The 25,541-nt window shown below is 36.6% G+C and overlaps 1 protein-coding gene across 1 annotated transcript; it reads right to left on the reverse strand.

The window, feature by feature from the left end:
* Positions 1-233: 233 nt before the first annotated feature.
* On the reverse strand, positions 234-14,626 carry LOC113240412. The gene is made up of 2 exons (XM_026477702.1): positions 13,841-14,626; positions 234-280 (listed from the first exon to the last, which is right to left on the reverse strand). The coding sequence occupies exons 1-2, from the start codon at positions 14,457-14,459 to the stop codon at positions 234-236; spliced, it is 666 nt and encodes a 221-aa protein (XP_026333487.1). The 5' UTR covers positions 14,460-14,626.
* Positions 14,627-25,541: the final 10,915 nt, after the last annotated feature.

The raw sequence follows: 25,541 nt of genomic DNA on the forward strand, positions 1-25,541 counted from the left end.
TAGTAACCTAGCGGCTACTGTCCGGGCCACCGAGATTGTCAAATCTGCTTTTTTTAATGGCAATGTCGTTCTGAGAATTAACGTGGGTGAAAGTTTAGCGATACTACTCCATTAACTTGGGCGTAGGCGTTCAAAGTAAGAAAGTATTATTTAAACCAAATTTTATAAGTCGGTAAACCAGTTGTATTAACTAATCCTTTGGTATAATAAGTTAATAACGTAATCCGATGTATCTAATTGAGCGAGAGTCCAACATCGCCCGCGGGCATGTTGGAGAGATCTGGGAGTCAGAAATTTAATTCATTAGTTTATATTTTATGATCTTTTTAAAAAGATCTTTCAATGTCATCATCTTCAACTGGTATGGACTGCATTAAGTAAGCTAGATGACATTCTGAATACGGTTGACAATCCACAATGTTTGAAGACCCGCTTATTTAACCAGTGTGCCCTGCCCGCTATGACTTACAGTGCCGAGACGTGGACGCTCACGCAGAAGGCTGTGTACAGAATGAGCAGTCAGTGAAATTATCTTAATTTCATAGGTAAACACTTGAAATTGTTATACAGATTAAACTCTATTGCTCATTCGAAAGGCAGAGTCCCCTGAGAAGAATTAGCAAGACATACTAGGGGTTGCTCTTTGTAAATAGTAGAGAGTTGCACAAAAAGCCATGGCGAGTCGAGTATGATGCCGACATCATACTTATAGATCGAGTTCCGAAATCCGGAATACGAAGACGTACTAAGGTCCAGCACATTAGAGATCAGTCATCGTCATGCCAACGGAAAGACGTCCCCCAAAGGACGCCACAACGACCGACTTGTGTTGCTTGCATCCAGCATATACCGGTACGCGGTCGCCACTCGAGAACTCTTTAGCCCTATCGACTAGACAGTCGCAGAAAAGATGTTCTGCGAGCAATGTGACGCGCCCCGGAGATCGGATAACAAATTTAAAATGGAGCTGATACAGACGAAGTATAGCGATAACCGAAAGGTGGAAGAAATGGTGATAGAAACGCGAAACGTGAAGGTAGATTGGATGGACGACATCGTCAAAGTTGCGGGTCTTACATGGGTGAGACTAGCTTAGGATCGTGGTGGATGGCACAAAGCACCAGTGTGTAAAGTGGCAGGATAGGTCCTTGTGAAAAAGTTCTTTCAGGGAAGTAGTGCCACCTTGCCTACGTCTGCCGCCAAGCAGTAATTTGAGTCTGCGTTTCGGTTTTGAAGAGGTAAGGATGCAGGCGAAATTACAGTCTGACTTTTCAACTTATGTTTCAGGGCGACGGGAGCAGTGGAAGTGCACCTCACATCTTTGCGATTTAAAACTCTGGGTGGCATTGCAACTGTTATGGACAAACGTGTCGCTTACCACAAGGCGCACGACTAGTTCGTCCCTTCACTTGGTATCATACAAAAAAAAATCTTTGCGATTTAAAGCTCTGAGCAACACAGCAACTGTTTTGGAAAGGCGTGTCACTTATCACACTTATTTAATTTATCTACTTTGTCCACATTAGCTAGCGCAAACAGTTAATAGTTTAGTTGGAAAAGAGCTAGTTGCTTGTCTCTTATGTAAAAGAAGTCTTGCATTCGGTACAAATTACGATGAACCTGCATGACAAGTTTCTCGACTTCCCAACTCATATTGGAGAAAACCCAGGTCCAGTAGTGAGACGTACATTGTTTAAACGCGATGCCGGTTAGCAAAAACCAATTATGATTCCCATTTTAAGTTAAATATTTCGATATCCAAAACGCAATAAAGTTATTTCAGCGTTAATATTCCAACCCCTCCCACGCGACAGATATAAATAATCTGTCCGCCAGTCCGTCTGTCCGTTTGTATCTCGACCACCATAAGACAATGGGTTTATCTCGGAATGCACCGCTTCATTAACCATGTGGGTTAAATGTTGGATAACTGTATTTGCTGGACTTTGATAATTTTATTATGTTTAACTAGAAACATGTATGTTGTTCACCACGGGTTTGCTTGCTTTATAAATCTAGTATCTGAAAGTATTGTATTTGTGATTGCTTTACGGTCAATAATATATATTTTTAAGTAACTCTAATTATATGCTATATATATAAGTTTAAGCAAATGTTTACCAAAATTTGAATTAATGCCTTCTGTGGATAATGATAAAAAATAAGGTACAGAATCCAAACCAAACATGTAGGTAAAATGTTATTTAATCAATTAGAAAATTTTTCTTCTAAACACACCTGGTGGCAAGCGACACGCCTATCCATAACAGTTACAGTGCCTTTCATAGTTTTAAATCGAAGACCTATAGGGTGCTGCCACTGCGCCCGTGCATCACCCGGAGACTCAAGTTGACAAGTCCCATGTGCCTGTAATTTCACTAGCACCTTTACTGAGACCAGAACGCAGTAATGTTCACATTACGGCTTGGCGGCAGAATCAGGTAAGGTGATAGTACTTCCCTGGACGAACCTTTTCACAAGGAGCTCTACTGCTACTAAATACAGTGTGCCACAGTTTCATTTAAAGTTATGTGATACTGGCTGTTTATGCAGTTTCTAGGATCAGACGGCATATGAAAATTGATCATATTGATTTCAATTGTAAATCGCGATAGTTTCCGTATTCTGAAGTTTATGGTTCGCATCTCTGTGTACGACTTTAGTTTCTAAGTTAGGTATATTCGTGAAAGTACCTCTCGCTATCCGTAGAGGAAACATCATGAAGACACTAGCTTATCGAATAAAGCTCTCTCTCTCTCTCATCTCGCTCTACAACATATCAAAATATTGTATCTCTAGCGACACACAGTACCGAAATTTCACTGGATAAGTAAGCACTACTCACACATATACACATATGCACGGGCAACGTCAACGTTTATTGACGTCTGTAACATTATTTGTTACATTCATATAATAGCCTGTAAAAGAAACGTTTATAAACGTTTTCATCACACTTGCTCGTAAACAGTGCCATAACAGGCAGACAAAGTCGGCTGTAATGGGCTGGATTACGTCAACGAGCTTTTTCATACATACATTACATATGGCGGCACTGTACTTCCCACACGTTAAAAGTTTTAATGCTCGAAAAATCTGAATTATTTCATATAAGCTTGAAGTGTAGAAAAAAAAACAACATTTTCTAAATTAATATTATGAGCAAACTCTGCAGCAATCTCAAAATTATTTATTTTATATCTTTACCAACATGCCTGTATGCATTTTGACCTTTTATAACATTTTAAAGTTCATGTAAAACATTCGAGTTGTATTATCTATGGAAGAATAGCTGGCCATCTGTTTTATATAAAAAAAAATCCGCCATTTTCAAAACCAGTAATTGTTTTGTTGTGAAGCGATATTTATTAATACACGACATAAATTATCGTTGTATCCATAATTTTTTTCCAAATGTAATGAAAAACGTTAATAAGTTATTCTTATTTACCGTCCTTTATACACAATGTACTATTACAAAACTGGCTTTTAAAAATCTCCTTTCTCATTTTCTACCTCCACGGTAAAGTGCATTCTCTACAATTCAATCACGGCCCATATGAATTATTAATAACCATGAGACAATGGTTCCCATACAACTTTGAGAAGCTGCTGATAACATTGCAGAGCATTAAGCGTCATTAAGAGATGGGTGAGTGAGAGATAAGTTACGCATAAGTTGCTTTTAAGTTACTTATAAAGAGCTGTTGCTGTCTTTACAGCCCACGCGTGTTTTAAGTTATGACTACAGTCCGGTCGATGCTAGATTTGTAAGTGAACTTAGTTTTTATGACACAAGATCTAGTTATACTATTACTATTATGAGATTATCGCTTTTAAAAACGTTGATGGTACTTTTTTTGCGCGGTGGTTAGGTTAGCCTAGCGAACTTCTGATCTGATTCTGATTCGAATTCGTATGATAGTTACGTACAGACGGCAGCGTATAGTCAGCATTTTAATTAGTTAATTATACCTTTTTCAGAGGCTATATTACTTTAATAATGTATTTAAGCAAGAAGTTTATAATTTTTTCTTCAACAAAAATGAGTAAAAATGTGTATGGGAGGTTTTCACAGGTGACGATAATGAGCTATGACCGCCGACTTATTAAAAGCCCCTTTTTACCTATACAGCATTTTTTATTGCAATATTTTGTATTCATATGTTATTATTATCCCTGTGGACGCGTCGACATTTCCCGCTCAAAACTACATCAAATAGAAATTATAGCAAAAGCTAAGTGTCTCGTTAGCTCAATTGTCTTTTTATATTTTAGTGTAACCGACCGAACAAAAAATATTAAAAAATTATAACGTAAGTTTTGCGATCTCACTTGTCATCACAACCGACATAGTAAGTACATCACTATTTCTACTGTAAACAAGCAATCAGTACATAGTCCTAAAAAAACCAACCTCAAAAATCATTCATCCCCTAGTTTGCCACCCTTAGAGGTGGAATATTTTCTACAAATTTAAATGGGACCACATCTGAGGTATCCTCTTTCCAACAACAAGAATCATCAAAATCGGTTTACAAATTATCGCGGAACGTACACACAAAAAAACATACCGTCGAATTGAGAACCTCCTCCTTTTTTAAGTCGGTTAAAAAAGTGGCAAAAAACCTGTTGCATCTTGTTGCATATTTTTAATCGCAAGTGTTACTTTTAAAAGCCTTAGAAAACCTAAAAATCTTTAGATAGAGATTGCAAAAATATTTACAAAAAGGTTTAACATTCATTTAACCTAGTAACATCGTTGCTAAGTCTTACTAACAAATTATGGAAACTTTCTTTTTAAACTCTTTCTTTTTCTTTCTATCTTCCCTTCAATTATAATCCTCACAAATTCAACATTATTTAACAAATGTCCAAAACATTTTCCCCTTTCTGTTTTCTATTGTCTTAAAAGATTTTACTCTTATTATGTTGTTGTCGATCGTAACTAATTATCAAGGTTAGAAGTGTTAATTTGAGGGAGACAAAGTCGCGATGGGCGAACCTGGTGGCTTTGGATCGGAAGAAGTGAAAAGAATGTTGCCTTAGTATTTTTAGGACCAATTGTAAATTGTATAGTACCAATTACATACTTGTCAGCCTGTTGATCTCATCAGCAAATTATGTCCCCTTGCAGGTCCAATGCGGGTTAGAGATTTTACACGTTTTCCAAGGGTTGTGTACCGTCTTCGACATGGTGCGTTGCTACTATGCATGGGCATGCAAACCGGGGGAAAAAAACTTTGTGGTTTGATTTTTTCCTTTCCATACAGTATTGCCGTTTTAGGGACTTAGTCGCTAGATTCATGGGATTTTAAGAATGTTTAACGAGTAAAAATTTGGTTTTAGCGACAAATCAACTTAGTTTTTTTGTACTCACAGGCTTTTTATAGAAATACAAACGTGACCCGTTAATCAAATTAAGTAATTAATTCGTATATCCGATTTTCAAGCTTATCTCTGATGTCACTGTATAGACTGAAAATAGTTATTTGTTATGCAAGGCTGCAAAATTGTTGTTTGACGCGAGTGCTTATGTTGAAATCTGAGCAAGCGAAGGAAGCTAAGATTGAACCGTTTGCATCGGTCGTGGTTCAAAAAACAATTCCTGGGCGTATTGAGTGTTTCAAGCCACGAGACACAACACAACTCACCTCAGTATAGCGAGAAAAATGGTAGATGAAAGAAAAACAGTTGAACTATAAAATAAGAATAATAATAAGAATCAAATATACATAATTAAGTAATGTACGACAAATCGCGTAGTTGAACGTGTCATTATTATTTTTTCATCGAAAGAAAAACTTAGGTGCATCAAAGTCCATCGTAAAGATCGAATTCCAAAAACCTTTTCCACACTAGCGTGGAAAAAACGCTGTTGCGCGTTGATTTCTCATTTATTTATTTATTATCTTATTTGTTGTCTTTTTGACACTTAAACAAATATTTGGGTGACAATAGAAAACTATTCGAAAAAGCCCAATAATCGTGTAACCGAAAAATTCGGTTTCGAAAATTACTCGGTTTTTGCATGCCCTAGTTACCCTAGTGCCCTAGTTAGCTACCAAATGTTCATAAACGTACGTAACTTAAAAATTAAAGCCACATCGAAACATGCTGTACATGCTGCCACATCGAAACCGTCGATCTCTCAATTCAGAAGCAAACCTCCTCCCTCTCAACTACCACCGCTTCCTGTTCTCCTGAAGTATTGGTGTAATGAGGCCACGTTTCCATAATGCCAAGTTTCGCGGGCCGATGTTTTAAAGTTCTACGAAAGAAATTAATCGATAACTTTTATGCTTAAATAGCAGAGTTAAAATTTCACATGTATGTATTTGTGTCATGTAGTTCTTGTCATTTTTAAGCCTTTCATGTGATGAAAACACTCTTGACGTATGACCACATGCGACGATATTATACCAAGAGCACGAATTTCTTATAGAATATCATTTACTTTTGAATTTTTAACACAACGTCTGCGTTCAATACCAACCCTTAAGTCACAGTTTTCAAGGTAATAAAACGGGTCAAATTATCGTCTCGACGTGGCTATTTTAGTGGATTTTTATTGATATTAAACAAGCCGGGGTCATTACCAGGACAAAGCCGAATATCGGAAAGCGAGCCGAGCACGACACGCCGCGGCGGTAGCGGTGGCGTCGCGTGAGAGATCGCGCGATAACAGTCGCCCGCGTCCCCTCGACAGCCCTTACTCTCATAATCGGTTTACTAGGACCAACTGCTTTTGAATATGGTCTATTTTACAGAAGACTTATAAAATACAGACTTATAAACGCTGGTCCGCTTGTTTCCACGATTACTTTATACTACACTGAATTTAAGTGACTTCGAAAATCTGTCGTAAGTTCAAAAGATGTACTGTGTCTTCTAGAGGTTTGGTTGCTTTTATATAAACACATACCTTTATTATTGTTAAAGAGCGTCATCTAATTGTTAAGGCTCAAATTTTAAGAAGTACCTACATTTTCTGGTATACAATTTGAAGGTGTTTTTTAAACGAAATAAGAGAGACGGTTCATAGGAGGTAAAGTGATTTGCGATACTAAGGAAGGATCCTCAATATTTAAATGCCTTGTCGGTCCCGGGATTTTAAACCTAAGTCTCTTTTGTCTGGCTCTCCCTACTCTTTAATATTTGTCACAGTAGTGCTACTATGTGTGGTAGAAATACATAGGGCATTGGTACCCACGCCGGTTGGTTCGGGTTTTGGCTACCTGTAATATAATTTTAGCTTTCTATATTGCTAATATTTTGTTAGTGTGTACGGATGGTAGCCCAGTGGGAGAATAATTGCTTCTCAATGGAAAGGCGGCATGTACCTATGACTTTTCGAAGTTTCGTACATTTATGATATGAGTGACGGTGACAAAATCATTGATGAAATCTGTGCGTGTAACAAGGTTCACTACCCTTGGAAATATAATGTGAAACCCCCACTCGTATTAGGACCTATGCCCAGCATTAGGACGTACGAAATGATGGTGTGTTGAACAAGGAATGAAATTATACAGTTCGTAACAAAAATGCCGTCATTCATCTGGTGATTCTACTGGTGATAGGAAACGTCCTTAACCGAGTCCGTGCCCAGCAGTAGGGCGAATAATGGGTTGATAATTAACAATTATTAGTAAACTATGCGTCGATAATTAAAAGGCTTTTTAAGTTCACTCTTTCTATTCTTGTATACTTAGCTACTTCCCTTAACTCGGGCCGAAGGCGACTTTCTTAGCTAATGCAGGTGACTTGCAGGCGTCGTTTAATTCGCCACTTCACTAGTAATGACCGCTTCCACTGCCTCAACCACTCCTCCACTTTGTGCTTTTATGTTAAACTCTAATGGAGCCGAACCTGAAAGCCTTTCTTTGCTTTCATTAATATTATGAACAAATCACGTTTCATTGCACTTTTTCTATTTAATTGTCCCACACGTTGTTCAACGCTTAATATGAGTTGGTACTTAATTGTTAATGTACCTGGCAGTATGCCAAGGTACCTTACAATTTTGAAAAGTATATTTAACGGGCGTAGAAATGATCTGTTGTTTCAAAATGTCACCTTGTCAAATTTCTTATGAAAATTTACTTAATGATCACCTTGTACGTTTATAAGGGCACGCTATTTTTTAAAGAAGTCGTCTTTTATAAGATTCAGCATTACAAACTCGCAACATAACTTTTTATAACTTAAAAAATATTCAATATCAAGGCACAGACATTCGAGTGGAAACCACTATTACACGATCTACAAACTTGTTTTTCTCTTTGTTACAATCTTATGGTTTCTTAATTCTTTAGACATAAAGTGAGCAATTGCGAAAAAAACGGGTTGCAAAACGCAAATGTCTTGGCATTACATGTACCCGGTGCTTCGACAGTGAGTATCCCATTGTCCAGACGTTATGTCCCATTGATAACATCGCATTCGTCTTGTGACAGACTTCTCGTGTGGTCTCCGGATTTTTGACGTGCCGTTTATTTTTATTGGTAAATAGGGTGAGTCATTTTGTCCAATGGGTACATTAACATATTTTAAAACCGTAGCTTACATTTCAATTTAATTATTTAATACACGATATTTCACAGCAAGAGACGTAGCACGTAATAATTTGACGAATTTATCAATATTGTCTAGTTTTTGGTAATTGCAAGAGTTTTTTCCTTTTATTATTATTTAACTTCATTACCATAGGTCCCTAGAGGCCACAAGCCCCCGGTGACCAGAGCGCTGGCGGCTATTTCCATCAAAGAATAAACATAGCCAACGAAACGGGAAACGTCCACGAGGCCCCTTTACGTTTTCTTCTTTATTTAAGGTTTTATATCCAAAATTTTAATACTTTTCGTGTTCACGCAATATAGAGTAAAATCTAATAATGAGTTAAAGTTTAGTAGTATAAAGCCGTATTTCCAAAAGAAAATAATAAAATAATCCAAGAATTCCCACATAATGTGATTGTATCAACCTAAAATCCGCTGCAAATCAATTAATCGTCCCTTAAAGTCAAACATCAGCGACAAAATAGAATGTGCCTGTCATTGTGCACTAACTGGTAACAATGACAATGACATTCGGCGTTATTGGTCTCGCGTATCGCGCCGCTCGCCACACACCTCGGCGACCAGTCAGGATGACTTTTTACTTATGGACAGATATTTGGATCCGACTGACAAATTGTTGGTTTGCGATAAATTATTATGTCTATTAAAATTATGTGTTTTTTGGCTTTGTTCGCTTGAGTTACGTTATAAGGCGAATATAAGACATACCTAAGCTAAATAGAAAGACTGTAGGTATAGGTTGTAGCCCTGGGGAACACCCTCTTAAATTCATATTGGTACACGAGAATGCGTGACAAAACTTTTTTATTGACATTTTTACGCACTTATCGAGATGAAGTTAGTAGGAAGATAACTTTTTCACAATAATATTATATGTTTTCGTTGTATAAAACGTGTATAAAACATTGTCAAAAGCTTTTATATTTTCATAAAGAGGAATTACGCAATATTTTATAAGTTAATGTGTTTGTTGGAATTTTCTCATTATTCTTGCAATGTTTTACAGTATTATTGGCTACATAGTAGCGAAATATGATTATAAATGGTCGAATTAAGGATCGTAAAAAGTTTACTGCTAAACGTATTAATGGTAAAAACATTGTTGCAAACTAAACAGACGTTTAATGACAATAATCCAACAAAGTTTATTAATATTAGAATCTATAAAACTACAATATCACAGTCCTTTGATTTTTTTTCAATTTGTGGTAGTTATACCTAGGGCAAGATTGAAGATGTGGTTTTAGAATTGTAATGTAACGTTTGTGGGTTACTTGATGAGGCGCTAATGTCTAACAAATTGTCTATTTTCAAAAACTCAGCCTTACAGTTTCTTACTGATTCTTCTAAGTACAGTAGTGCTTTATTGATTTCACGATGTCGAGTTTAATTTTCTTACTTACGAATAAAGATATTTTTGAATTTGAAAAATTTTAATTTGAAGTGCAAAATGTAAAATATCGATATTAAACTATTTAATTTTTAACTGTATATTATTTTTATTTATTTTTGTGTCGTAATAGCAAAGAATTTAATTGCAACAGCTTTCAAATTATTAATCGTTAAAATTTCCATTTTGTCAAATTAGTTCTCGTGCCAATTAAATAAAATTAATCAGTGTAATTTATAACAAAAATATTAAAAAGCGTCCCGTGGTATATGTTAGTGTCGTAAGTATCGCGTGTAATTAAAAAAACAAACACAGATATCGTGGTTTACACGGATTAGGTGAATAGAGGCAGAACACAGGACGTTGCGTGCCGAAATAGGTTCCCTACAAGATAAAAATAAAAAAAATATATTTGGTACGTTACATTATTCGAGACGTTTTTATTGTAGAAGCAGATTGTTGGTATATAGGTCAGTCATTTCTGGATTGTCACTTTATAACCTTTTGCTATTTAATGGAAACAATGGAAAAAATGTTAAAAAGGGATTGGACTGAAAAATACTGTGAGCTATGGACGATGAGGTTCGAAAGAGAACATAGTGACATATAAAGAGAAAATTTGTTGTGATTTGGGCACATGGAACGGATGAATGAAAGCGAGAAGCGAAAGAAATATACAGAGCTAACATAGAAGACAATATTTGAAGAACGGCGATCCGGCCACGACGAACCGTTTTCAGATCAAATCGAGAACGTCTTTAAAAAGGATGAAGCGCGTAGTGAAGAATACCCAATACTCCACTTTTATTGATGTCATATGAGGTCTTTTACGAGAGGATTGATGATGATTAGTATATCAAGAGAGGTTTATCAATCGATAGTGTCTGGCTACCCTAATGGGAATCGCAAAGGCGTGAATCTGCACGTAAAAGTAATGAATAGTAGATTTATGTTTTCAGACCGCTCTGGGTGGCGGTTGGTTCAGCAGGTGTCCATTGCCAAATTTAAGACGTTCTGTTTTTATTGATTTTTTTATAATAATATCAAGTGACGGGACGAACAAGTCGTGCGCCTGATGGTAAGTTATACGCCTGTCCATAACAGTTGTAGTGCTACTCAGAGATTTAAATCGCAAAGATCTGAGGGGTACTGCCACCGCGCCTTTCACCCTGAGACATACGTTGACAAGTCCCATGTGCCTGTAATTTCACCAGCACCCTTACCCTTCAAAAACGGAAATCAGTAATGCTGACATTACTGCTTGGTGGCAGAAATAGATATAGTGGCAGTACTACACTGGACAAGCTCTTTCACGAGGGTCTCTACTGTTACTAAAATATAAATAAAGAATAAAGTAGAACTTTATGCTTTAAAAAAATTTGAAACTTTCTTGTGTAATAAATAAAGGTACTTAATTAACATGACAGTAGATAGTAAAGATAATGTTAAATATAATAGATTCCAATATAAAAGGAAGAATATTTTCAGAGTGTTTGCAATAATGAAGCGCCAAATCGTTTCGAAACTTGGTTATAAAGACATTAGGCTAGTGATGTGTAATGCGGAAGTAAGATATATATCGATAATTCAAAATCAAAATTGTTATTACTTTGAATTGGAATTAACAAAATTAAATTATTATTTTTCAATAAAAACAAGTGACTTTTAATTAGTAATAAAAATGTATTAACTGAGAACAATCCAATTATCATTTAAAATTAAGTAATAGCCAATAAAAAAAATACTGGATAATATATTAATTTAACAACTGCGTAAAATGTAACCAATTTAAATTGAAAGCTAACACACGCGGCTTGACGGCTCGTTTATCTACATTTAAGATCTCCGGTTCAGTCCGTTCCTTCGTATGTTCATTCGTGCACTATTAAAATTAAATTCAATATAACCTGTGATGCAGTAATTTGTTAACACTACAAGGGACCTGTTTAGTTGCTAGTTATTTTACGTAAAATAGTTGTAGTACATCAATACAAAAAAATATAATATATTCTGTGTGCTGCTGTTATTTTAAGTAATGATTTTTAGTCTTCTTGTTAGTTATAATTATGCACGTAAATTTATTTAAATATTATTTTGACACTACTATTGGTAAGTTGAAATTTTGATCATGAAATATCTTCAATGTGGTTAATTACGTGATTATTTAACAGATCTATGTATGACATGTTTCATTTTCTTTTCGAGTTAAAAAATCAATTTAAATATGTGTATTTTCATATAATTTTAATGTCACACACTACAAATTTTAATTACCTTTAAGCTGTTTAAGTTTACACCCAAAACTAAACCGATTAGAAACATTTAATATACTAATAAATTAAATTAATCTAATCACATTTGTAGGCCATTAGTGTTGTACCTCTCACGTCAAACTACAAGCGAACTAGTGGCAGCGTGAGTGACATAGGTCAACCCATGCTCTCTGCCACATATCACAACACTAACTCGACAACTGACGTTGCTAGTAACTGACAATATAAAAGTTAAATGTGACGTTCCATTTGATAATAAAAGGAGGAATAAAGAATGCTAACATTGGTGTAATAATAATGTGACAATTCGAAGAACACTGTGATCCGTGAACGATGTAGTTTGAAAGAGGACTTAGTGACAAAACTAGAGAAAAGCTTGTTGAGGTGGTGTAGTCATTATGCCTTAAAGAAAGACCGGGTCAAGACTACCCTTAACTGACGAGCTTCATCAATATATGGCGAAAGAGTGTGTCCAGATCGTGCAAGCGGAAGGCTGTAGTCTTTGCCTACTATGATGGGAAAGGAGCTTGTATGTAGGGTAATAAGATTATATATATTACAAGACATAAATCTTAACGTTACATTGACTTATTCTATGTCAATAAATTTTTGAAACAACGCGAAAATTACTGTCAACTGGTTAAGATTCTTTGCAGTTGCACTGTTCTACTGAATAAAAACGCTCTATTAGCATTCTTTTACATTAATATGTAAAAGTAATCAATACTTTAATGATCAACATTATATTCTTTCATTATTAAATTTTTGACGACTTCTGCGTCCTAGACGTTATTGAAGTCGTCAAAAATTTAAGAGATCCCGGGTCACAGAAGGTTAAAATTGGAAAAAAACACGAAAGTTCGGTCCGGAGTATTTTGAGCACTGTTCTCAGCCAAAGTTTTTTGTTACTTTTCCCTAATTTAAGACGAGGTAGTTTGGCGTCACTGCTCGTCAGGATTACTATATATATACTATAAATACCTCTATCGTAGGCTATTATTGACTGGTTTTGTTAAGTCTTGAATATGAGAGTATAGCTTGATCATAGCTTGACCTTTCAAACGAAGAAACGTCAAATTAAATCATATGGATTGGAATATAATCAAACAAACCACAACGCTACTGATACAGTAAGTTTGAACTTAATTACAATAATAATAAAATACCGCAATTAATCACTACCTGCTCCTATAATCTGACCAAATTATACCTCGTTAATGTCAGCCAGTTATGAATGACAGAAGTCAAAGTAGAAACCTTTGACTCCAAGGCTCAGACGGTCCTTCACAACACATACTAACTTCACAAAACCGACAGTTGACAGCTGGTAGTTCCGGCATTGACATGATTATAAGGCGGGAAGAGAGATTTGTTTGTATCTCGTAGACAACTTAGAATCAAATTAGAGTTGGCTTATTAGAGTGCCATGTAACCGTGCACACCCGTCCCGAAAAAGTTATCATGTTTACTTTTAAATTACAATAATAAATAATAGGTACGCATGTATATACATTTAAAGTTTATCCATATTGAGACTTTTTTCTCAAACTGATATTGATGAATTTTAGTGCTTAATTTAAGTATTGTGCATTTACCTGCTGGTTTAGGTACATTCCTTTTCACTTGCATCCATTTGTATGTTGGGACGGCAGTGTGGGAAGGATGGGTTTGATGTCCAGGAGGAAGGTGTCCATGGCCTCCCACGCACTCCCCCTCTCGAGGGAAGGCTTCTCTCATCCCTCCGAACTCGTCTTTCGGTTGATAATGTTCAAAGTCCGGCCGCGGCAACGGCGAGCCGGTGTGGCTGTACTGCATCGCCGTTTCATCAACAAAATGCATATTGTATTTCGACTCCAAGTAATGTCCATCCAGCTTGTGTTCATGCATATGCATTTCTTCATGTCTGGGCACATCTTCTCTGTGTTTAAATGTTTCTGAGTGAGAAGGTAGAGTGTGCATGGAATAGTTTTGTTGCAGCTCCCCATAGTCAAGGTTGGTGTAACAGAGACCAGTGTCTGTGCTTATCACTGGCGTTGGCGGCTCGTGTGCCGGTTGACCGTGCAGCAAAGGCTCGTAGTAGTGAGACGGCGTCTCATAATAGCCCTCATGGTACCCTTCGTAAGGAGGTTGATATCCGGCACCCTGCTGGTAATATTCCGCACTGCCGTATCCGTTTTGCTGGTTGTTGTACATCCCGACGTCCATAGTCATCATGTTTGTCACGATCACCGTGTCTATCGATAACTACAAGGCTGTTTACATCACACACATCACTACGGCGACAGGTCAAAGAGGTTGCACGGCGTCTATTGGCGACCCGAAAATCGCAACGTTCGAAATTTAAAACTGGATAGTGCCGCGCTGTGCACTATCGATCGCACGACCGCACGTCAGGTGAACCGACGAACACTGATCGCGGCCGCACGCACGGCATAATTTTTCTAAACCACACCTAAAACTTAAAAAAATCTATCCCTTTCTAGCGCATTGGAAATTGTATGATCCGATAGAGACGTACTTATCTTAAACGTTAATGATATAAAGTTTGTGATAAGAGAATAAGGACGTGATTTTAAATGGCAGAAACGTTAAAGCCACAGTGGATAAATATTGTAATAAAACTTGGTTTGACGACAAAAATGCGACTGGGCTTGGGTCGTGTGGTGAAGGGCAGGTAGCGCGTGTTCTGGAAACTTTTTGCCGTCGCAGGGCGGGGCGAGAGCGGCGGGAGGAGCGCTGGGGGATTCCTCAACCAATCGCGTGCGCGGACGTGAATCTTACCGTCGGATTGGTGGACACGAGATAATAGTGCGAATCTGGGAGGCTGTCTGGAGCAGCGAATGTTTTTTTTATTTACTCTTGTGAATGGTCCTCAGCTGTCCGATTCCACGGAACGCTTCAATTTATCCATGACGTAAATCGATTTCAAGGTGTGAAGAGCTGCTTTTTCTTTCTACTAGCATGTTTCCTATGATGGCAGCTGTCGTTATATGCTCTTTATGTGTTGTATTCCTTTCATTCTTACGTTAAAGGCAGAGTGTGAATATCTTTTATTGACCTTTCGGGTACAGTTTTGATTGCATTATAGGTATTTCAGAAAGTTTCACATAATTTTACCCATTATATGCCATTTCATAAGATTCGTTTTGGTTTGGTCAACGTTACAAGTGTCATTTCATGAAAAATAAAAATCATGAAAAATAATCTCATCGTGTGTTAGTACTAACCTGTTAATTATTACCAGAATATGAGCAAAATTTTTGCAAAAGCGCTTGTGTCAAAATCCCATAGAATTGTTGAACAAAAGCGGTGGCGAGTGGCGGTCATACATCATCCTGGACTGCAACAGCGACAGCCATACTTGCACACGACATTATTCAATAAACAACTCAATCCAACGGACAAATATAACTACGTATACTTTGTTCTTGTCAAAAAGGGGCTTAGAGGAAATAGAATAATCAAATTGGCTGCAATTTTTTGACAGCTGTGTGACTGTTACTTTTGAATGAAAACTGAGGCAGAAGATAAAAGTACCAAATATAATATTCACGAAAAGAAGGAAATTCGAAGTGAGCGATTCATTTAAGTGCTACCAAAGAAATACATATTTTTCAAAAAAGTGTCCGGTACAGAAAGAAAAACCAGTAAGTATAAATGTTAAGAATGGTCCAGGAAAAGAAAAGCTTGTTAAAGACAATGGACAATCGAAAGAGAAAAAAATATTGCGTCTGATATGTCACGATAGATTTCGTAAAAACTAAAATGGAAGATCGAAAGAGTGGCAGAGGAAGACGGAGACGAAGTTATTCAGATCAGGTAAGGGAAAAAGGCGATATCGTATCAGGTAATGAAAGTAGAGCGCCCAAAAGAAATGGTTGGTGATTACTTCCGAAACAGCGACCATCTGTTATTTACTTATTACCCGTATAAATTTTTCGGGTCTATCATTCTATATTTATTCACCCGTTGCATGCATTCAAGACTATTAGGTCTTCTTTTTGACTGTAGGTTCACTTAACACAATCAATGGATAAAACTCATTCCTGACATGAACCTACTGAAAATGCTGACTCAAATTGAACTTTAGACCGAAGATTTCATTAAATCCCGAAAGAAGTAAAAAATATGTGAAATGACATTAAACAAAAATCAAATCATCTTCTTCAGTCTTCATCTACCTGTATATATACAAACAATTGGCTTTCTTACTCTGCATCTACAAATCAGAATTATGTTTTCTATTTTATGCTTCTAGCTTTAAAATTTCAAGGGAACCGGTGATACATCATTCTCTAGCCAGAGTTGACAGCGGTGGCAAGATTGACAGTATTGTTTGCTTTACAAATTATTAAGCCCAAATTTTTTTACCACACAATTTTTACGTTTTTGCTCTATTCCATACTATCGTATGGTTTTGATAATAAGTTATCTGACCCAGTTAAAAACATGTCCAGAAAAAAACCAGGTAACGGTGGACTTCTTATCACTAAAACATCTTCATTTTGAATAATTCTTAAATTTGGCAAACAAAGACTCCCTATCTACTATTATTATTCTAACGTCCATTTTTCTTGGCTTTGGAAGCTCAAATTTTAATTATCTGTTTATTTTGCGATACAGTACCTAGGTAAATATCTATAATGACGTCCAATCAAACATCGATTTTTTCCCATCAAAATCACACAATACATGCATGTAACTACAATTAACACATGAATATTTTGGCGGTTATAAAAAAAAAACCATGCATTTTTCTCTGGACTGTAAAATTTTGAGTGATACATCATTCAGCGGTCTCAGTTGACAGCTACAGTTGCTGGATTGACGTCATTGTTCATGCAGCACTATATTTGCCGCTGTACAACTCTATTCAAACTGGATTATATGTAAATGTCAAAGCCAGTGTTGGTATTGGGGATTTTTGAATCTCGTATAGAGATGTTATGGTACAATGGGCCAATAGAAGAGCACGTACGGTCGCTTAGTTTTTGAGAAAATGTTTTCACAAATTGTCACATATTATATTAAACTCTTAATAACAATAATAAATTTATATATGGACTGGGTTTGATTTATTTATGTTGTTGGAATTTACAATATCGTGGAACTTCTCATTCAGTTTTTAATGAGTATGGACAACAGGCGCTCTTAAGCAGTATTCTTTTGTCAGTGATAAAATGTGTACATTTCTGAATCCGGTTGATATTAAAAATTTGCCATTCACGAGGTTTCTATCTATAGTGAAATAAAAACTTTACACTAAAATTTTACTATACAGCTTCTACGTACTTGGATGGCAAATATGGTAGAGGCCTGATAGCTCTTGTTTGAAAAAAATATAGTAAATAATGGACGTGTACAAATGTTTATTCACAAATATTAACCCCTAGAGTTTCTTGCTCATTCTTCTCGGGGGAATCTGCCTTATGAATGAGCAGTAGAGTTTTTTAGTCAATATGACGATTTCAAGTGATATTTGGTTATATATAAATTATAGATTATTCGACTTTACCTAAAATGATGTATGTAAACGAGACGGGAAACGTTTTTCATCTACATTACACGGTGACCATACGTTGCCACTGCCACCGTGTATAGAATCACAAACAAGTAAACCTACGTGGGTGTTCTTCACATCAACTCTTATTAATTCAACTATATATTTGCTATCATGAAAAATTCATTTCAAAAACTTATGTATCAAGTTAGTTCCAGAAATTTAAGAACAGTGAGAAAAGCAAAGCAATTTCATAAATGAAACAATTATTTTGTGTGATTTGTGCCAAATTTCAACATCCCAATCATTGACAAATATCGATATATTTTTTTGCAACACATCACTAAAGTGCCGCTTGTTTTCAATTATGTTGTCGAGTGCCTATCGCCAGCTCAGTCGCTCTTTAATGTTGTTACTATTTCTGTTTCTTTCCTTTCTCGGGAACGGAAACCACGGTCTAATGATTAATGGAGATAGGGGTATATTTGCTGGACGATAGAAACTAGAAAGGTTGTTTTGTTTTTTGGTGGTTATATTACGTATTTAACAAATCTCATTTTGATGTTTTTATTATGAAATAATAATAATAATAACGCACACACTCAACATAGCCCCGCACTAGGGAAACCCTGTGTCGCGGGTAACATGGACACACATATAGACAATTACAAATTACACCCAAAATCACGAGAGAAATAAATGTAGGTCATACAAAAATTTCTCCCGGCCCGGGAATCGAACCTGGGACCTCTGGGTGATAGTCCGGTATGGTAACCGTTCGGCCGCAGCGGCAGTTTAAAATAAACACAAAATATTAATAGTTTGTTACTTATCATATGTATTGTGTAAACGTGATAAACACCAACACATTTGCAACATAAAATTAAACTTAAATAAATGAAAAGCATTGACTTACAAATAAATGGACGACGGATCTAATACAAAAACCACGAAAAAAATGTCCTAAGTCAACCTATTTAAACGTAGTGACATGTAAAGGAATATGAAAAAGCTAAAACGTTGAATTTACATTGTTATGTCATCGCAGTACTGTCTAATTTTGCTTGCTTCGCTGTCAGTCGAACAAAGGAAGACTAAAGCGTGAATGACGCTCTGTATACGATTTTAACGCCCTATAAGTTCGGACAATTTTTAGCGCTACCCGACGTCCATATAATTGTAAGTCAATGATTAAAAGTAATATTTATGAGCTATTAATTTAATAAGCATTTAATGTAGTGTACATTACATGCTTATTAAATTAATAGTACACCATTAATTAAATTTTCCAATAAGGTAGTCATATTGCCATTTGCATTATAAAGTTATCTCATCATTACAGAAAGACGTACCTAATATTAATTTTAGTCAGAACCCAAAAAGGCACTATAAAGTCAAGTTTAAAAGCGTTACATGTTACCTATATCAACATTATAAAAAACTTGAAAGTGGACAAGCTTGCTCCATTATTAATCAAGCGACACGTCACAACACTATGATATCGATATTTCATAATAACCCCTTCTCTAACAAATCATTTTCCAAATTCAACTTTAGATATTCTTTATTTAAAATTTAGGTTTCTTTGCAAGCGGTCAGTGATTTTTGGCGTTTTGGAGTTGGGAGAGTTATATATTAACAAAGCGAATATGGACTTTATTTTAAATGAATTTAAAGTAGATTTTTATATTAAAGCGTGGGTAGAGAGTTAATAGCATGTAAAGCGATAGGGCATTGTTTTTGTTCAAGTATGAAGACATCGGTTGTCAACGTCTCATTGTCCGAAACCGATAAAGATTGCTTGGTTAATGTTCCCTGAGTTTTTTTTCAAGATTACGATAAAGCTTCATCATTAAGTGGGAGCGGATGTAAAAAAATTGTGTTTTGTTTATCGGATTTTATAACGGTCTCTGAATAAAATTATTACGTACCTGCATCTATATTTTGACGATTTCATATATTTTTCAAGGGTTGCGGAAACTGTTTTGGCATGTTGGTTTTATTACAATGTTTTTCTTTAAGTTATTGCGACTATGTAACTTGGACTAATGTCCAACTGGACTTAATAGTCTAGTAGTAGTAGAGCTCCTTGTGGAAGAAATCGTCCACGGCGTACTGTCACCTTACTTAGTTCTGCCGTCAAACAGTAATATGAGCATTTTTGCGCTCCGGTTTCGAAGGGTAAGGGTGATATTACAGGCACATTGGATTTAACGACTTATGTCTCAGGGTGACGGACGCAGTGGCAGTGCCGCAGTTGTTTGTTCCTCCATAGGTCTACCTCCTGTACGATAGGTTTTTTTTATAACATCAAGGGACGGGACGAGTCGTGCGCCTGATGGTAAGGTACACGCCTGTGCATAACAGTTGCAGTCAGAGCTTTAAATCGCAAAGATCTGAGGGGCACGGCCACTGCGCCCGTCACCCTGAGACATAAGTTGACAAGTCCCATGTGCTTATAATTTCATCAGCAACCTTAAAACCTTCAAAATTGTAAGACAGTAATGCCCAGATTACAGCTTGGGGGCAGAAATAGGTAAGGTGGCAGTACTTCACTGGACGAACTCTTTCACAAGGCGCTCTATTGGTACTAAACGGTACGGTGAAAGGTACGCAAACCAATGTTTAAAAAATGTACTCAAAATAAATTATAATCTTTCGAAGTAATTTCGTTTCTTTGGCAACTACTTACGGTTTTGGATGGATTACTTTCTTAATGAATCTTCTTGTAGTAGTTTCTCAAACAATTGTTTTTTATTTTTACATTTTCATTAAGTGTTCAAAGCTGAGCATTCTGTTATTGTACTTTGTACAAACTTCCTAGTTTCAAATATATGTACTTCCAAGTTTATAAGAGTTCTTGAGCAGTTGCAGGTGGTTTACAGGAACTCTGTTTTGCTATGTGTAACTACAGGTGTTAATATTACAAAAGTGTACAGGTGTTAATATTACACTAAGGAAGATACCTTTGTAATATCTCTTCTTATCTTCATCGATCCGGGACGCACGATTCTTTGAACTAGTGCCTTGTTTACTTTTTGACAATGTAGAATTGCGTCGTTTAGGTTCGAGCACGCGCACAGCCAGTTTCAGCTGAACCTTAGGCTAATTTAGATTTATTATTTGTTTTATTATTGACGCACTGCGAGCGAAGCTATCTTGGCATCGCCGCGGTTAATTTAGTAGAGCTGGCTGTTCTTCAGCCGAAATGGGTGGATTTGAAATTAACATAAAAAAATAATTCAGCAGGTCGTGATGAAGTCTAAATCCTGAATTGCTGTCTGTCACCTGAGATAATTAAGATCAAACGTTACCATGTTAAGTTTATGGTTTAAGATATTTATTTCTCAAAAGAATACAAATTAACTTAGCGAGAAATACAAGGTATCATAATTTTTCTACAGAGACTACGCGCTGTCAAAATATTCAAATGAAGGTATACTGATATAATTTCGTGTTCTACTAAGAAAAAACAAAAGCAAGGCCCTAATCAAGTATTGTACCTACAACAATTTGGTGACACTTTAACAGCAATAACAACATATAGAAATAATAACATCAAAACTGCGAGAAATTCCTCACAATTACGGAATTTTAATTTCCTTAAGTCTATGGGAAAAATAATCAAATTGTAAAAAAATTCTTCAAAAGGTGTGGTTTTTATAGGCAGCTCCTCTGGTGTTGCATACGTTTATGAGCGACGATGACTATCTTGAATTGTAAACGTATATTACAGTCTATTTAGATTTGTTAAAAAAGACAGGTTATCAATTTTGTTTTATAAAAAACTTGCAGATTATTTTTTCTCCCCATAATACGTTGCATTGCGGTTCGTAGAAATAAATCGTATAATCCAAAACCAGAGAGACACGCCTGTCCATGACAGTGGCAACGCCATTCAGAGCTATAAATCGCAAAGTCTTATGGGTACTGCCAATGCGCCCGTCAACCAGAGACTTTTGAGAAGTTGACGAGTCCCATGTGCCTGTTATTTCACCAGCGCCCTTGTCTTTCAAAACCGGAACGCAGTAATGCTCTTATTACTGCGTGGCGGCAGAAATAGGTAAGGTGGCACTACTTCCCCGGACGGATTCTTTTACAAGAAGCTCTACTGCTACTAGAGAAGCTCTACTTCACAAAAAATTTTAAAAAATGTGCAGATCTATGAAAAAATTAAATAAAAAGAAATCTGCTGCGTTTTGGTAGGGAATCCGCACGTGAAATAAAATAATTTAGTTTTTTTTTGTTTTGAATTTGATATTCCAAGGAAAACATTAAATGTCCATATAAAGTATTAATGAAATTAAGGTTAATTATTAATCGAAAACTCAAGATTAAATCTAAAAGTCTCTAATTACCCCTTACCGCGACATTGAGCTGTCAGCGCGACGTCTGTCAAAACTGACAGACGTGATCAAGTGCCGCGGGGTAATTGACTAATTGGTGAAATGTTTGAACTGCTGGTATATTTAATGATTCTGTTAAATGTTTAAGAATGAAATGAAATTGAATATAATTTAAGTAAAGATAGAGATACGTACCTCGTTTTAAATATGTATGTTTGAGCATAAAACACACACACACACACACACACACACACACGCGCGCACACAACTACAGACCCTATTAACTCTTAGATTCTAGACTTATGTATAAATTCTATATTTTTTAACATTGACTTACAAATAAATGGACGACGGGTCTAATACAAAAACCACGATAAAAATGTCCCAAGACAACCTATTTAAACGTAGTGACATGTAAAGGAATATGAAAAAGCTAAAACGTTGAATTTAAATTGTAATGTCATCGCAGTACTGTCTAATTTTGCTTGCTTCGCTGTCAGTCGAACAAACGAAGACTAAAGCGTGAATGACTCTCTGTATACGATTTTAACGCCCTATAAGTTCGGACACTTTTTAGCGCGGACCCGACGTCCATATAATTGTAAGTCAATGATTATTTAACTTAAATCAGTAATTTTGAAATAGTATTTATCTCATTCACGCATTGAGTAAAGCGTATATAGTTATTGCGTTAATGTTACCCACAGAAATGTATTCCCGAGGGTTGGAGACCTGGTGACCTGAAATACAGGCTGGGAGCCTAGTTTAGGCATCAGTCTCTCACAATATGTTTATCATAGTTTAGTTTGTACTTTTATTGTGTTCACTGTATTGTGTTGTGGTGAGAAAATATGTAAAGAATTATTCATTAAACAATTTATTACATTATTACCCATCGAGGCCAGAAGACAACTAATCTTGCTTGCTCGCGATCGCCTGAATAACATCTCGGCTCACGTAGCCATGGTTTTGTTACGAACGTGTTTCGCCATTCCTAAAGTAGTTTGCTTGCAAGAAACGAGATAAATAACGAGATTTGGAAAGTCGCTACATTTTCGTTCCGCTTGCTGTTGAGGCACTGGGTTGTTGGGGTAGCGATGCGAAAAAGTTTATAGCGGAAATCAGGCGACGGATAAGAGGGAATGGAGATGACTCCCGTGCCGGGTTGTTCTTGGCGCAAAGGTTGTCCATTGCCATACAGCGAGGAAATGCGGCGAGGGTGATGGGCACCTTTGCACCCGGATCAGGCAGGGGCGGCCTTTTTGACGAGTGTGGTAGATTACGTAATAAATAACAGTGTATTTTTGTAATTTCTTAATTTTTATAAAAAAGTCCTTTACTTTTCATAATTTTTTTTTTATTTTTGAGATTCTATAAACTTCAGTTATGACGACGTACGTTCCCATTTCTAACATTTTCTTCTTTAGTATTATGTCCTTCTAAATATCACTGTCAGTACGGAAGAACGGGCGCAGACGGGAACGGGGGCCAACGGGACCGAGCATTTGTGGTACGCTGGCATAATGCAGCTTGAGGACTTGACACGTGTTTTGTGAACCATATCAATGCGGATTCTCTCAATGTTTTTATTATTATTAAATGTTAAAGTAAGTGATAATGAAATGTATCATTGACATTTTTTGTTAATAACTCCACTAGTCTATCTCTATAATACATTTGATGGAAAAGCGACATCTACGTAAGTTATTGCATCTGTAAAGATACCGGCTGCGGTGAGATTTCTTAATAATGTCTCACTAAATGAACCTAGCGGCGACGACTGCCGAAAGGCAGCTGAGTATACAGATCTATAATAAAAACACATAGGAGAATTTCGACACCTCGGTAACTTGATCTGTGGCTCAGTTGATGGGAGCAATGCTACGGTGCAGCATGGTCATTTTTCTATATGTTCGATCTTTGTATATAATACTCATAAGTGATAATTAGTTTCGTTTTGTAAAGGCGTAAAAATATTGCCATATCGACGTACCGATTTCCCACGGTGGCAATAAAGCCGTAATAACAGTTTTACGCCGCAGCGCAATAGAAGCGCCCGCCGCGCCGCCGCCGCCGCCTGCGCCTGATAACGCTGATAGCGATGTTTGCTATGACGTTATTGATTCCTTTAAAACAATCTGTTCCGTTGATAGGCGGACCTTGACTTCTGAACTAGGAAGTAGGGAGGGCATTAGTCATTCTGTTTAAACTTATTTGATGCTAGCAACTTTCGCTCGGATTGGTTAACGAGGTTTTTCAAGTAGCGTTAGAAACTTTGTTTCTTCGAGGTGGTATGTGTCTATGTGTGTGTCCATGGCACCTGCTACACAGGGTTTCTCTAGTGCGGGGCTATGTCGAGTGTGTGCGTTATTATTATTATTATATTCAAATTTGATAACATTTGATACGAATATTATTCCCAAAGTGTCTAACACTTATATTTACATGGCGTTAAACGAAGCAAGTTGTATCCACTAATAAACATTATTTTACGTTGGTGGGTACTGCGTGGAGTTGCCTATTTTTCGGCTGAAAAGATCTTTTAGCCGACTTCAGAAAAAGAAAGAGGTTATCAATTCGACTGTATTTTTTTGCATGTATGTTACATACATATAACTCCTGCTTTTGTGAACAGATTTTGATGATGAGGGTACCTCTGTAGTGGTCTCATTTAAATTTTAAGGAAATATTCCTCCTCAAAGGGTGGCAAAGTAGGGGATGAATGACTTTTGAGGTCATTATTAGAATAGAGATTATTATTACATCGAAATTTGTAATAAATATGGAATTATACCAAATTCTATATTCGTCGTTTCTGCCCAAGATTTTTGGGCAGATATGGGTTAATACCCGGCGCTTTGGGTAAAGACCCGGGCGGGTTGATTGAGTTTTAACCAATGTAATTGGCAGTTTTTACTAAGTAGTAAAATATCTCGAAAGTCACCAACATGTCATGACAACGAGGGCAGCAATGTTGTTTTTTTATTGTTTCTTAACAACCTCAAAATAGGATGTTTCTGTCACTCGACTCGCTTCAGTCCCGTAAGTGTGCCGTAACCGAGACCGTTGTCCCGAAGGACGCAGCGGCGGGACTATCCGTCTTGGTCCGACCAACTTCCTCTTATCTAACTGTACTTTTGTCTATGTATGCTTTACTGTTGAAGGTACACCTTCATTACAATTTATGGTAGCTGCGAACTGCTTATACGATACGTTTTATAAAAAGATAATTTTGAAAATATTTATGCCACTCCGACGTGACAATCTCTGAAAGATATTTTTCATACTCTTCGACAGCCTCTTCAGGTGATGAAAATCGTTGACTGCGTAACTGTTCTTAATTTTTGGAAACAAAAAAGCCACAAGGTGCCAGGTCGGAACTGTACGCGGGATGGCTCATTTGTCTGTCTGGCCGTGTGAGAACTGGCATTATCGTGGTGCAAGAGGATA

This window comes from Hyposmocoma kahamanoa, unplaced genomic scaffold (assembly GCF_003589595.1).
Source record: "Hyposmocoma kahamanoa isolate Upper Pololo Valley unplaced genomic scaffold, ASM358959v1 138, whole genome shotgun sequence".
Classification (NCBI taxonomy): Eukaryota; Metazoa; Arthropoda; class Insecta; order Lepidoptera; family Cosmopterigidae; genus Hyposmocoma; species Hyposmocoma kahamanoa.

Bases quoted from the DNA above. Each gene is read 5' to 3' on its own strand.
- LOC113240412 (XM_026477702.1), bottom strand. From the start codon at position 14,459: ATGATGACTATGGACGTCGGGATGTACAACAACCAGCAAAACGGATAC. The intron at 281-13,840 runs GTAAATGCACAA...TCTGACTCCCAG, and splicing joins GAATGTACCTAAACCAGCAG to ATCTCTCCAACATGCCCGCG.